General features: G+C 41.2%; 1 protein-coding gene across 2 annotated transcripts in view; it reads left to right on the top strand.

The window, feature by feature from the left end:
- The window catches only part of GRB10 (growth factor receptor bound protein 10), a 145,471-nt gene that overhangs the window by 55,330 nt on the left and 74,366 nt on the right, over nt 1–15,775 (top strand). For both annotated transcript variants that reach the window (XM_077182658.1, XM_077182655.1), the window contains one exon: nt 6,022–6,115. In XM_077182658.1, coding sequence (XP_077038773.1) covers nt 6,022–6,115 — 94 coding nt within the window. The remainder of the gene's footprint in view (nt 1–6,021; nt 6,116–15,775) is intronic.

Genomic DNA, 15,775 nt, shown 5'->3' with positions numbered 1-15,775 from the left:
GTGCTGTGGTGTGTTGAGAGGAATGTGCTGCTGCCTTTGCTGCTCCTTTAATCCTGAACTGGCTTGTTTGTTCTTGGTCTCCAGGGTTATTGCTCCCAGTCTTGACAGCCAGTACTGTAAAATCAGGATTCCTGCAGTTAGTGGCTTTGCTACTTCAGGAGAGAAAGCCCAACTTTTGACAAAGCTAAGTGGCTTTATTTTAAGCCCTTGTTTGTACAAGCTCTCTTAGCAATGGGAATGCTAAAATTCTAGGTTCACAGTTACTCTGTTGACTTACTGAGCCTTTCACTTGGCTCTTACCTAGTCAAATGACTATAGTTAAGAGGCAGGAAACCAGGTTACAGGTCTTTAATTATGTAATATGTGGGTTGTCTGAGAACGCACTTTAAAGTTTTTTGCCTAGTGTGCAAAGCCTCTGTTTTTTTTATTTGTATGACATGTTAAACACACTGGCAGAAGACAGTAAAATATACACATGCTGTTTGAGTAAACTTGAAATTGTTTGCAAAGCACTGACTTTGGACAAACCCAAGAACCTTGCACTTCCCTCAGGACTCTTAATTGGAACACATTTCCTCAAACTCTGGGGTGTCAGCTTGCTGAAAACACATTGTACCAAACAGCTGGCTGGTAGGGGACTGTGCTACTGTGTTTTTAAGAAAGGAACGTCATATGAATTACTAATAAACTTTTGGAGTTTGGATTAGAATTTGAACATTGGTCTGGATATTTCAGTTGGATTTATTCTTGTAATAGCCTGTGTGTTTGCCTTCACAGGGCTAAGAGTAAAATTGAGTGTGCAGGAACTCTGGAAGGCTGTGGATACCAGTAAGCTATAGGAAAGTTTACTAGATGAATAGCTGGCTACTCGGCACTTAGCATAATTGAGTCTATTATCCTCTTTGTACATTTGATGCTTGAAGTGAACCAAAGCTGCAAATTCATGGTATAAAGAATCAGCATAGCTTAAAAAGCGGTACAGGAAGTTACTTTACATAAATGCAAACAGTCTTTTGTTTGGAAAGCAAGACTCTTATGAAGCATCCTCAGAAGAAATGCTGTCTAATCTGTTCATTGCCTAAGGAAACTCCAGGGGCATGTTAAGAATGACAGTACTGAGTCAGATAAAGAAATGTTTGTCTATCTGTGTCTTTCTTCTAAGAGCAACAAGTTGTAGATACAAAGAGAGGGTGTAATTTCTCAAAGTATCCCCTTTCTGCTCCTGAAGCCTGGAGCTGTGTCCACTTTTTTACAGCCCTTGGTGTTCACCGATTCAGTGAATTTTTGTAGTTAGTTTTTTGTCTGGGAACCACTTACACTTGAGCACTCTGCAATAGCTTCCTCAGTCTCTGCTAACATAAGGTACTTAATTTTGCTTTACACAAGTTGCCTGAACAGAGTAAAGCTTGGTGGTTCAAATAATGACTTTGCTAATTTTCTCTTTACGCTCAGCTAATTTTAAGACCCTTACCTTGGTGTGATGAAGGAGCACCGCCAGGTTGGCAGGGAGCTCCTGTTTGGCAGGAGTGCCCTCTCTGCAAACTGAGGCATATCTGCCTTGATAGTCTCCTAAATTGCAGTGAGACCCGTCAGCACGTCTGACTTTACTTTCTGTTGTGCTGGACAGTGTACAAACATCAGAAGTATGTCATGATCTTGATCTGTTGCTGTGGGACTGCTGGCATGAGTACGCGTGACTCTTGCTCAATTGAACCTTTTGTTCAGGGGCATGGCAGTGTGGGTTTGCAGGCAGCTACAATAAATCCAAAACCAGGGACTGTCGTCTTGGTGGTCTGGACATCCTCAGTCTGGCCATGCTCCCAGGAGCTTCCGAGAAGCTGTGCTGCCACTTGTAGCCTTTCTTCATCTTGTAAACTTGCAGAGACTGCTGAAATTAGAAGAAGCTGAACCCTTCAGGGGATTTCCAGACTTCTCCAGAAAGCTGCTCTGTCTCCTCTTATGCTAGACCCCTTTCTTCACGGAGAATGAGGGAGAAGGGAAGTATAAATGATACTTCATTATTTGTACATTCAAATCTGCCTCCTCCCTTCTCTAAGCACTATTTACGTGTAAGATTACCTTGAATGACTGACTGGATAACCTTTGCTGAAAAAACTAGGATGAGAGAAGCAGCAGTAGAGCGGTAGCAACACACTGGTCTGTCTAATAATGCTGTCTCATACTGATAAATACTCTCCTGAGCTAAACTGCAGGTGGGAACAGTGGCACTCGGAGCTAAAGAGGTGATTAAAGAGCACGTGTGCAGACAGCAGAGCTGCTGTAGTATATGTCTGGCTGATTCTCTGATTAAAAGATGAGATTTAATGTTTTCTTAGATAACTGAAATGCTTATCGTGCTAGCACAAACAGCAGCAAACATTGTATGTCATAGTTAAGGAGTGCAACTTGAAAGGCTTGGTTATAGATTGAAAAATAAATCTAGATTGTCCTGGTTACTGATACGTAGAGATAACAGTGTCTATGAGTGGACTTTGGCTCTGAAGGCGATGCAAGCACGTCACATTTTGTGTCATGCAACATAGGTTTGCAAGAGGACACTGTAATCTGACCTGTAATGATGGTGTGTTTGGCTTTATCAAATGCTAATGTTTTAAAGGACCCTGCTTCAGGTCCTTCTAGCACTCTTGCTAGTGACTAGATTAAAATTGTCCTTGGTTGCAGAGGCCGACTGACAGAGAAAACAGCACATGCAAAAAGTCAGTGAGGGCTAATGCCCAGCTAGCTTCTAAAAATACTACAATAGCTGGATGCTACAGTAAGTTAAGTAACATGCTTTAATTTCATATTGAGAGCATTTATTGGAAGAGGAGGGAGAGCTGGGGATTAAACCATGAAGCAGACAAATGACTTGTTTGGAGGCCGCTTTCAGCTGCAGCAGGGGGATGGTGACGGACCAAAGCAGGTGCCCACCTTGCTGGGGGCCACGGCCTCAGCCCTGAGCTGGGGCCCGACAACAAGGCTGCTGGCACAGAGTAATTATATAACTTTATTTCCTGCCCCCCTCCCCTTTCTTCTTTTACCCTTGTTCCAGCATGTGCTCTCCACTGCAGCTGGCTGGGTGCCAGCGTTTGTCTGTGCACAACGGACACAAACAGATTCCGGAGGGTCATGTGAAACTACCCCTGGCTCTTTAAACCTCACCGCCCTTACCTTTCCCCCCCGCTGCCCGCATTGCTCCAACAGGTGTGGCTTTGTTTATGCACGGCCTGTCGCTCTGCTTTAGCACCTGGGTTCTGCTGGCCCGCAGTGTCCGCAGGAAACCTTTGCCCTCCCTGTTCTGCTCAAGCTGCCAGAGAACTCTCTGGATCTTGTGGGCAGGCATTTGCACAGGGCGAAACAGACAGGGGCATCAGCTTTACAAGGGCAGCACCAGCAGTCATTAGTCTCTGCAACCTCTGCTTCTGAAAACTTTGATCTATCTTTTCATGGCTTTGGCTTTACTTTGTGAGTAAGGCCTGTGGTTCTCAGCATCTTCTGGTACAAGATGTAAGGTGATTCCAGAGAGGGTGTATCCTCTTCCTATAAATTTTTGGCAATTGCTAGTTAAAAAAAAAAGAAAATTATGGTTTAATTGAAGAGTTATGGCCCTGGAGCCAGGTGAAACCTTGAAATAAGGTCTCAGTTAAGTGTTTGTGTGTTACTGCTGTGGGAAACCCAAATGTAAAATCATGCATCTCGGCCCCATTTCACCTTTATTACTACCTAGTATTTCATGAATCTTGCCTTCCAGAAGGGACTTTTATATGTTGGGGCAACTGAAAACACATTTAGGTATGTGACAAATAGCTTACAGCTGGTTTTCTTGTTCCAACTTTTATTTTTTTTGGGGTGCCCTGGTGCTCTTCCAAGTCAAGAGGCAATCTGTCACTGCATCTGACATTGTGACTTCTTCCTGGGAAGTGTAACTAATGCTGCTGAACTGCATCTGTGAGGTTTTAGCTACCCTATAAAAATTTGTCATGTTGTATTTCATGGAGGGAAATGCACAGAGAAAAGCTCTGGGTTGGGGAGGGATGTTCTGCTGAGTTATCCATGCCTGGGATGCTTACCTCTTAGCCTTTGTACTGAGAGCAGTCAGCTTCAGCATTAAGTTTTGACTGAAACTTTTCTAGATAAGCATCTCCTCTCCACTGTTGCCCTTGGCACCTTGGAAAAATTACAACTGAACTTTCTGAGGAACAGGTTCATAATTTTGTATGTCATTTCTGCAGTTGCCTTCTTATGCTGCAAGTCCCAAATTTCCTGCCTCAGATTTAAAATGGACATGATGTGGGTCAAGTCAGTGATGGCTGTGTGGCATTCCAAAGAAAATGAGATAAATCCAGTGAGAATGACTAGTGCTCCAAAAGTACTATTAATGTTACAATGTGATACCCTGTGGTTGCAAGGGATTTGATGAAAACAGGAGCTTGTGAGTTGCTTGTTCTCAGTAAGTGTTCAGTTAGCTCCAGTGAAAGAGCTAACAAATACCACTGTGTTTCAAGGAAGTAAGAACAAAGACAGTTGTGCTGATAGAAGGTCTGATGTGGTTTGGGTGTTTTTTTTTTGATTCCTGAGAAGCAATAACAAAAACTCACGAGGTAAGTGAGATGTGGCACATGAAACAACAGCCAGTGTTGTGAAAATCAGTGTGAAGAATGTAAAGTGCTATAAGGGGAGATAGCCAGTATGGAGGCAGACGTTTGAGTGGTCCCAGTTGTATCTGGCATAGATAGATGGATGCCATTTGTATCTTATCATACAGTGTTTACTCATAAAAACCTTCCTTAGTCATACTACTGTTGTCAGTTTCTGTCTTATAAATGCCTGTGAGCTCCTGAACTGATCCCTGATGGTGATGACACTTGAGAGCAGTGTTTGAGTACTTGAATCAAAGTTCAAGCATTTGCTGAGACAGTCCCTCTGATGAAGAGATAATTTATTTCATATACTGTATAACTATATAGAGTTCTAGTCCCCAAACACTACATCCATTATGATTTTGAGCATTAGCTGGTACTTTGTCAGTGCTGGACTGAGGGCTCCTGGTTGTGCACAGTTGAATCACTGCTCACTGTGTGCTTGTTTCTGCTCTGCCTTAATTACAATGTCATTTGCCATGAAGGTGGTTCCTCTGTTTTGACATAAAAGCAGGTCATGCCATTGTGTATTTAGCCCACACTTGGGGCACAGTGGGATCATGTGTATAGTCACGTATATCATAGCAGCAGCTTATGCTTGGTGATACATCAGTGCAGACAACTTTGCTCACTTTTCCATACCCACCCTTAAGTGGTGTATGCAAAGGTATGCCAGTTTTGTAAAACCACACACACACCTTCTTTAAATCTCATTCTTCTAAAATGTGATTTACCTTGCTTTTCCTATTTTCTTGTTTATATTTAAATTTTCCTGATTTTTCCTAGTTGTCTTCTTTGGCAAGATCTGTAAGAAACTCTGTGGTATTTTAGACTTAGCCAAGTTCAATTTGTGTTAAAACTTCATGAAACTTGATCTTGTGAGAATTCCAGTATGAAAAAACAACAGGTTGGCATCCAGAGCCATGGATGTTTATCTAAACTGAACTTCTGATTTCTCTTGAGGTTTAGTAGTTCACTACTGAATCTGTTTCAGTCCAGTTAATTAGTTACAAAGCCCTAAGCCACAGACTTGGAATTAAAGAAAACAAAGCTCCAAGCCTTTGCATAATTTGGTGCAAGAAGAAACTTTTGTTAAACTGGAAGTGCATTTACATCACTGTTTCTCCGTTTGAAACGCAAACTGGTGTACAGATGAGCCAACAGCACAGTCATTGATTCTGGACCCATGCCACACGTATTAAAGTGACAGCCTAGTGTCCCCCTGTGATCTGTTCCCCCACCTTCTCTGACATTGGTTTCTCCTTTCAGAGGCATGGCAGGGATTTTTGTTTTGTATTGGTGGTTTGACTCCATGTAATGTAGCTTGCAGGGAGTACAGAATGCCTGTTTTTGATGAGATATTGTGCTCTTCTGTTTTTAGGACAATGTAGATCAGACTTCAGCTCATGGTCGGCGGGATCTGGTGGAACCGGGTTTCCAAGAACCATCTAACCGCATCTCCCTGAACCACCAAGGTAAGGAATAGTGCCTGGAAATCCAGGCTTTTCAGGCAAGTGCAGGCATTGTTTTGCCTCCATGGCTGCTTCTCCTCACTGGGTGGAAAAGAAAACGTTCTGGATGGTTGGAGAAGGAGAGCTGAAGAAATCGGTTTTTGTCACAAGTGTCCTTTGAGCTGTGAGTGAAAGTGATGAAGGACTTGTATGCGTCTCAAACCTTGTAGCCCAAGATAGATTACTATCCTGGGGGATAGGGATATTCTCCATCCTCACATTTTTTGAGCAGGGAGAAGGAACATACTGACATTAAATTCAACATTTGTAATGTTAAGGTTGCATTTAAAAAAAATCTTTGCCATAAGACAGGCTCTGGCTCAATGTTTGCAGTAGGAGAAGGAAAAAAACCCAACATGTTTATTTGCTTTCCATGGCAGAAGTCAGCTCATTTGTGAAAAGACAGCCCTGAACTAGATGTTGTAATGCAGGTGTAATAGTTTAGCTTCTGTAATTCAACAGGACCATTCATAAAAAGGTAAAACAAATCTTAAAACTCTGTCTTCACTGATTTCTGTCTGTTCAGAGACCTAAAAGACAACAGTTACTATTATTACAGAGACTGTACAGCTCAGCTTTATTGTTTTAGGTTTGAAATAATTGATAATAGTATTCTTTTAAGCAGTGAACCCTCTTACCCTCAGGCTTCCTGATGGTTTAATTTGAAACCAAGTCCTTGAAGGTCATCTTCAAATGTTGTTTCATCAGAGCAACAATAGTAATGCAGACAGAACAAGACTATTGACACAAAAAAAGATTATAAGCATATTACTTAAAATATTTGCCAAACATGACATGCTTAACTTTTCCTTTAAAAATTCAGCTTTTTTTAATTTGTCAAGGGCAGCAAGACTCAAATTTCATGACTTGTAGATTATCAAGACAATTAAAGTTGCACAAACAAGTCCCAGAGTGTAATGAGGATTGTATTTTAACTTGTTCCCCTTTCCATGCTCCAGGTGTTCTGTGTTTTCTAAAGCTTTGTTTTCAATCAAAAAGAGAAGGCAACAGGTTGCAATGTAATCCCATCTTAAACTTACAGTAGCAGAGGCAGTGTGTAGTGGCATGTTTACTTGCACAGAACACATTTTAGAAGTTCAATTTTTCATGTGTTTTAGAATTAATAATGTTTGTTATATTATTTTCACCTATGTCAAGATGTCCAAATTGTGGAACAGATCTATACATGTGTCTTCTGAAGCTATTTGTGAATATCCCCCTTAGCTAAGGGATTTCTGGGTGGGGGGGAGCACATCCTGTGTGGTCTGGGTTCATGTGTTACAGTGCATGTGTTTGCAGGTCTGCTTTTGAAGTCTGAACATTTATAGAAGAAATAGGTAATACTCTGTTTGGATGGCAGAACGCCAGCTTTGCAGCCCATTTTCCCACTTCCTTTTCAGATCCTTCTTTTCCTCTCTCAGTATTGTTGTACTGAAAAAGGATCCTGACAGTGTCACCTGACATGTGGCTCAGCCACTTTGAGACAAATGTTCAACATAATTTAGGAAACAGCTGTCTTTAAAAAAATTGATTTGCATATGGGGTAGTGGCAGTTCAATGCCTGTTGGTCAAGCAAGATCCACTTAATATTTTTCCCTAGTACTTTTTGAAGTAAAGATTTCTTACACATCCACAATTTGTTTGGGATTTTTCTTTTATATCAGCTGACTGACAGCAAACAAATCCACTGTTTCTAAATATCTTTCTACTTTTTTTGCTGCAGTAAGTACATGGTACAGTATCAGTCTTGATGCTGTCATGGCAGTGGTCTGGATTAAGAACTGAAACCTGTATGCTCAATGGTGGCCTTTAATGCTGAGCTGGGCTGTAGGAGTTCTGCCTTTTTGCAGTGTTGGTGGGGGAAGCAAGGTCCCTGCTGCTTTGGTACCCTCTTGGAAATGGAAGTGGCCCTAAGTGTGATATTGTGTCATGTCTTGAGTGTTTGCTCTGCCCAAGTAGGAGCATCTACACTCTTTTCATAGTATATGAAATAAATATTCTTGTCCGAGAACTTGAATGTACAAGTATTTTTAGAGCTGGCATATATTCTGGAATTCCAGATTAATGAATAGAACATAGAAAAATACAACATGAAGAGCTTCAGCTCAGGGAGTTCTGACATGGTCTGAACTAGCTCCCAATACATTCATATTAGTCACACAGTAAATAGGAAGATTAGATTATTAACATGAAATGGATTTTTACGTTTTGTGGCCACTATTTGCTTTGGTTTTTGTTATTCTTAAACTGAACTTTGTTATGCATTACTTTCTATTAAAGCCTGGCTGGCACTGACACTGGTTTAAAGCTTAAAAGAGTAAACCTGTATCCAGAAGCAACTTGCAGAACCACTGCAAATTAATGAAATTAATGTTTGGTGGTATGCCTTGATTATGTTGATGATAAAGATGTTTGGAACAGACTATAGCAATTTTTTGCTTCCAGTTAGAGGCAACATTACTTGCTGACTTAAGCACATGCTTATTAGGAGACCTGAAGCTCTCTGTGATTGGCATGAGCAGAAATTGGGAAAGGATTAGAACTGGCTAAAATAATTCCTGTTCAGGTGTTCTCTGCCTTTTTCTCTTTAGTGTATTGTGTGTTAAACACTGCAGCTGAACTTTGAGCAGCCGTAGTTGTTACGTTGTTTTATGTGTGCACTTGCAGTTCACACCTGACCACGTTGCTCAGTGAGCGCAGCAGATTTGCCAGTTTCTGTTGAACATTAACTTGTGGTCCTTTGCTTTTCTCTGGGAGAGCTTTTGGTACAAGCACCTGCAGTTCTGAACCAATACTGCTTTCCAGAGCCTATAAAAATGGTGATTAGCTTCTTCCCAGGCATCTGAATCCCTTTAACACAAACTGGAAAAAGAGCATTCAAGTGGAGACTGAGATAGCCCTGCCAACTGTCCCCGTGTGAATAAGCCCTTTCTTGTGAAGGGTATTTCAAGTACGTGTTTCCTGCTGAATCACTGTTTTTACACAAGCAGATGCTTTATAACTCTTCAGCTTCTTCTTTCAAAAGAATGTCTTGTAAAGATTGGGGAGCAGAAGATAGTTCTGTAAAGTGAGGAGTCTTTAGAATAGGAAGGTTTAATGTGAAACGAATGTGCAAAATTGAGTGCAGATGGAATAGTATTTTTTCCTATAAATAGTTTAATAACTGCTTTTGTGTAGGCATGCTAATAAACTTGCTTACTTTAACAAATAAGTATTTTATAGCTAAGCCATTATTTAGTTTATCACTTTTCAATGATTCTGCTAATTGGGCAAGTTTTGTTAAGGTACTAAATCCAAAGAGTGTGAGCTATGATGTCTTTCCTATATTCCCCATAGGATACTTCATAAATCAAATATAATAGAAAAGAACAAGCTGTCTTGCTGAACAATACTAGTATCCACTAATGTAAAGGAACAGATATGCTTCATAAACCTATTAAAAGCTACAGCCAGCCAGGATTTGGAATTTAATAACCAGCAAGTCTAAGTATTTCTGGAACAGTCCTTCCAGAAGCTGTAGTAAAGCCTCTAGGCTTGAAGAAGAAAAATGTGTCTAAACTGTGTGGCTTTTTTGGAGAGGAAAAGGTAGGAGGTGAAGAAACAAGCAAAACAATTATTTACCATCTTCAAAAACACCAAGAGGAAGTGAGAGCATGCTTACGAGGCAATGTCAGGTATTGTTATTTTCAAAACTTTTTCCTTCTCACTTTGCAAAAGATTCAGCAGTCACAAATGTTTAAAATTTTACAATGATAAGTTTTCTGCAGTGTGTAGCCTACAGTACTTGTACTCTGTCCAGTAGTGAGAGGCAGAGCTGGGGCCCCACAGTAGTGATTTTACTTCCAGTCCTTCCATTCACACAGGGATGCCATTTGGAGGCCTTCCATAGAGGTGATAGGCTCCTGCATTTGTTCTTCTTTGTCCCTTCCCAAATGGTGCTTCTGGTTCTCCTCTCTCCCTCAAGGACCCTGGCAGTGCAGCCCCTGTTCCCCTTGGCTGCTCTGTGCTGCTGCTGTGTGATGCCACCAAATTTAACCTTGAATGTGTCTCAGTAGCAGGGCAAAGCTATCATGTAGATTTCCCTGTGCTACTGTGGAAGAGCTTTGCTATATGAATTGTGATGGCAAAATGCCCTATGCTACAGAAGACTCTAAGCCCAACAGCATCTGTTGGCTCTTGGACTTCAGGGGTTTTAACCTCACCACCATGCCACTGCTGTTTCTCTTCTTGCTCCATACTTCTGGTGTTTTCTTTGTTGATGCATATTTTGGAGCTCATTTTTTCTGTTTGTTTTTCTAGCAGGCAGCAAATACTGCCAACTTCAGTCCCAGATGTGAAGTTTATGGGCAATGCTTTTTATTGGTACTTGACATGTATTTTTTGAGATTGCCTAGCCACTTCTTATTCAGAATTTTAAAGCCAGGCATAAATAAGGTACATTCTGTCACCTTGCCTTTTAGTAGAAGTATTAGACATGCAATGCTAGCACTTTCTGTGTGTATGTACTCATGGGATGATTGTCGGTTTCCATACAAATGTGTTTTGCCATGGGTCTGTGATGAAAGATTTATCTTCCTTTTATTAGTGCATTCACACAAAGTCTTCCTTTCCCAAGGTGCTCTCAGCTCTTGCTGGACTTGGTGCTTTTTATCACTGCAGTTTGCAGACAGAGCTGAACTGAACCTTATGGTACCTCTGGCTCCACAGCCAGGTGGCTCCAGCAGCAGAAGGGAAATAGTGACAAGGTTGTTTTAGCCAATAGCTGTCCTTTCTTAAAAGCCTTTGGTCTCTCTTGGTTGGTGTTTGTAGGAAGTCTTGCCAGTAGTGAGACAATGAATATGCTTTGGTTGTGGATTGGGTGAGCATTAGATTTCCTGCCTCTACGTAAAGACCAATGGCTCCCACTGAAACTGGAGGGATCCAGGGCATCTGCCAAAATTTGCATCATACTGCAGTCGACTCTTGAGGTGGATGCTGTCCTCTACCTTGCTGGCTAGTCATTAATACATTAATTTTTAGAGTGACACTAAACGTCAGCATGGTGGAAACTTCCCTTCAAGCACACTGGAACAGTCCTGTGCCCAAAAACCATAAGCCTGTGTAAATATAGGCAGATGTTCGAATGAGCATGGATGTAGGTGAAGTATTACAATGCCTAAGATTCAGCCCAGAGAAATAATACTGTGTAGCACTTTTTTTCTCCACCACTGTTGTTATTACTTACTTTTAATATATTTTCTTCTGTATTTGCCTCAGGATAAACATGGGAGGTTGAGGTGATGTTGTTATTCATTCTTGTAGCTAAGGAGGAGTGTGTTTAGTAACAGTCGGTGCTGCTTCTGAAATGCTTCAGTTGTGGGATCTGACTGGGATGAGTTGGTTATCTGGTGTGTCAGAACTAACCCATGTTTTTGCAGAATCCAGCTGGTACTGAATTGAAAGTGTAGAATGAAAAACAAACATTGTTTGTTTCTGGAGACAATGCTGCCAGACATTCATGAATTCTGATGCTTTGTATAAATGTTGTTGTCATTGTCCAGCCTTAGGAAAAAACCACCATTAGTGCCAAAATGATTTACACTGACTAATCTTACAGGGAGAGCGGAGGCCCTGCTTCCTGCCTAGCTCATTACAGTACCTTTGTCTTCTCTTGGAGAATGCTTCCATTTATATTTGGTGATGAATCTTGTTAGCATGGCTACTAGGAGGGCACCCATAATAGCTGTGTAGAAGTTTAACTTCCCTCATTAGATTAGTTTCTAAACCCTTGGGCTGACAGAACTCTGGAAAAAAAAATTATGAAAAGAGAAGACAGTAGATTGGTGTTTAGTACAGATTGTTTCAGAGGTCTGCAGCGAGTTGCAGGAGACACATGAACTGAACTGATTGAGTTTAACTGGAAGACTCTGTGCATAATGTAATAAAGATTGAGTGAAAACAGTGAAATGAAACAGACCAAAAGATATTTAAACTGTAGCATATTCAAAGAAAATAAATCATAGGTAACTGATGGATTTTGTTTCATTTTTATTGTAATTTTTAATTTTTTTTTATTTTTTTATGTATCAACTTTTTAGTATCAGCTTGCAAATCATCAGTTTTTGACATACTTAAAATTATTTATGTTCCTCTAAAGCCACATGATATGAATAAAAAACATTGTAATATCTCATAGTTAACAAGCATGGTATTTTAAGCCTGTTTATAATCTCAGGATTCAGTGTGTCAATCTGTTGAATTTCTCTGACAAGACAGGATTCAGCTAATTCAATGCAGGGAAGGAGCCCACTGTCTTGTTTGTATAGGGTTTGCCTTGGGGCCTTTGTTCATTGGAAGTTTTACAAGGTGAGATGTAGAAAAACTTAAGAATTTTAAGTAAGGCTAAACCAAGAAGTACTACAATATTAAAAATTAATTTAAGCCTTTTTGTTTTTCCTGGCCTATGGAAGAATGGTAAAGTTATTACCAAATTTCCAATGACCTTCTTTCTGTGCTGGAGGAAGATGGTTGTTGGGACAGAGCAGTTGCATTGGAAGAGCAAGTGGAGCTGGACTGGGAAGCTAGGTTCCTTGCTCAAGATAGACCATTAGATGCACCATACTCATCCCTCAGGGACTGAAGCTGTATGGGTGGATGACATCTGAAATAGTGCTTTGGGATATTTTTTTTTTTTTTTTAATACTGCAGATAGATGTTCCTCCAGCTTCTCTTTCAAGATTTGTATCTGCTGTTACCATGGCACAGAAGGGAGTAAATTCACAAAGCATTAATTCAGAGTAATTAGAGGCTCCTCTCTTGTTATTGTTAAATTCTTGTCTAAGGCTTTAGGAGGGGAGGTGTAAATTGAGCATCTGGGTGATGAACTTCTCTTGCTTCTTTGCAGATCTGCCTCAGAAAGAGGGCATTTACTTCTGTCACCCCTTATGTGTTACCTCCTTGAAAACAGGGTAGCTTAGTACTAGCATAAGTGTACAGCAGTGACTCTTTAAGAAACTCACCACAAATCAAATAGAGAGAGTAACTGCAAAATCAATTGTAAAATCAAATATCCTTTTTAATTTGCTTTTGTCTTTAATATTAAAATATATGCATTCCCTGCTTCCACGGAAGAAGGGCAAATCAACTGTTCTTTTTGCATCCTTTGGCTGGGTAATGCAAGAGGCAGCATGGGATGTCCTCTCTCTCTCTGCTGGTGGGTGTGCACTCGGGGGCATCTGGTGGAAACTTCCTCCCTGTTCTGCGGCTATTGTGAAAACACAGCTCAGGGGAGCAGCACAATTTGGGGGTGTTCTGGTTCAGGGCAAATTTGGGAGAGAACGTCTGAAGGGGTTCCTCTAAAAAGCAGATTCAATCGGCCCCTACCCCAACTGCTTTGGGAAAAATCCTTAGAGAAAAAGTGGAAAAAACCTGTTTATTTCACAGGCAAAGCATTCACCAGCACAAAAACAAAACAACAAAAAAAAAATTGAACAATACTGGGCAATAAAACCCCTTGCTGCTCCAAAAGAGATGACAGACTCTGAAAGCCCCCTTGGTGGGCTGCAGCTTGGCTCACTCAGTCTCTTGTCAGTCCCTCCGACACTGGAAATGCCATGGCCCAGGCCCGGCCTGGTGGGCCACAGATGTGAGTTCCAGGTGCTCTTCTGGGTGTTCTGTCCAGAGCAGGTTTAAACAGATCCAAAGAAAAGAAAGAAACCACAGTCCAGCGAATTTCTTTGCCTCAGCTAGCTGTAACTAACTAAAACAAAAAAAGCAAAAGAGAGCTCTGTTCCTCTGTTTGTCCATCCATAGACAGCACAGTCCAGGAGCAGGAATGTGGAGGAGTGAGTGCAGTGTCTGAAAACTCCGCAGTTTTTCTCTCCCTGCTTCGCTCTTGGAACCAGTGTGAAAGTGCAAAACTTTTATCCAGCATAACCTGAACAGACAATTGGGCATACAAGGATCATACACCAACTTAGGAGAGGGGATTCTCCTTGAGGAGCTGGTGTGGGTGCCAGGGGTGGGTACCTAAACCCGCTGGTCTGTTGGGAGTGTCTGCAGGAGGCCGATGTTCACATCATGGATTTGCTCACATTTGGCAGCTCTCTCCCAGCCGTGTGCCAGCTCCATGAGGTGATGCCACCGGCGGCACAGACACTTTCTGTGCCACTGCCACCACTGCAGAGGTGTTGGCTCACCCAGCCCCTCGCTGAGCAGGCAGCTGCGTGCGGGCAGCCGGCTGCCACAGCCACAGCCTGGCTGGTGACTCCTTGGGAGGGAGAGCTCCTTGAACGGGCTGAGAGAGGGCTCCTGGAGGGGAGCAGCTGCAAGCCCTTCATGGGGATGATGTTGTTCCAGGCATTCCCTTTCTCGGGCTTGAGCTCACGGGTCTGATGCATCTGTTTGAAATGGTGTGCCTGGGGAAATTCAGATATCCGAGGGAAACCAGTGGCTCAGTATCTACCTCATGATGAGGTGTTTCTCCCAGGTATCAGAGCTGAGCTCATTTCTTGTGTTTATCTCATGTCTTCCATGAGGGAGTAAAAGTCTGTTATCCTATGGGTGGTGCACTCCTCTGTAAGTGTATTTTCTTAGCAAATGGCACCATTCTATTGCTAAAGCAGTTAAATGTGATAGATTTCACTATTTTTAAAATAATTTTATGTAGTTATTTATACTGTCCAACAGGCATTGGGCACTTCTGGTCTCTGATCTTCCTCTGGGAGGAAGAGCCTACTGGGCAGCATTTTTCTTCCATTTGAGTTAGTGGTCCAAAATTGAGCTTAGTGATCTGAAATATCCTCTTCTAATTTAATCAATGAAAGGTAACAGTAAAATCATGGGATGAGCTCTCATGTTCTCTGGCATAACTGTATTGCCTTTATGTTTTCTTTTGTAATCTGACTAAATTTCTACTGTCAACATGTTAGAACAAAAGGATGGAAATTAGTAGTATCAACACAGACTCGTTTGATAGCTTCTGGATGACATTTTTAACATGGCTGAGTTGAATTCTTGCCTGTGCTACTACACCCTCTTTCTTCACGTTCTTAGATTTTGCATATTCCCTGTTAGGGGGAATGTTTTAAGTGTATTTAGCTTGATGTAAGAAGCTTTTGAACCTTTTAGTGAAGGTGTTATAGCCAAATGTCAAAACAGGCTGTGGGCACTTAAAATAGTCCAGTACTAATGAGCTAAGAAACTTGATTTATTATGTAGCCTGGCTTTTTATCATGCTATAACAATGACAGTTGTTCAGTGAAAACAGTGTCTCTGCAACATCAGAATATTAACTTTGAATTCTGACACCTTATCCAAAATCAAATTCTAAGTTCAAAAGGCAGTTTGATATATAAAGGGGAAGAATATATTTAGAGATGGAAACAATCCATATTCACTGCAGCTATACTGTTATATATTTTGAAAATAATCTTTTAAGGAGTATCTCTAATTTTTGAGATAAAAGTACAATGTCACTATGCAAGGTCAGCTTTAATGGAAAGAGAACTGACTTTCAGTATCTGATTACATGGAAAGCTCTAGGGCTTTAATCTGGTTTCATGACTCTGTGTTCAAATCTGAAATAAATCTATTCTGCTTATTCAGACTTTTAAGAGTATCATCTGTCAGAAACCAATTGCCATT

Source organism: Agelaius phoeniceus, chromosome 1 (genome assembly GCF_051311805.1).
Source record: "Agelaius phoeniceus isolate bAgePho1 chromosome 1, bAgePho1.hap1, whole genome shotgun sequence".
Taxonomy (NCBI): Eukaryota; Metazoa; Chordata; class Aves; order Passeriformes; family Icteridae; genus Agelaius; species Agelaius phoeniceus.
This window is presented reverse-complemented; position numbering and strand designations above follow the sequence as displayed.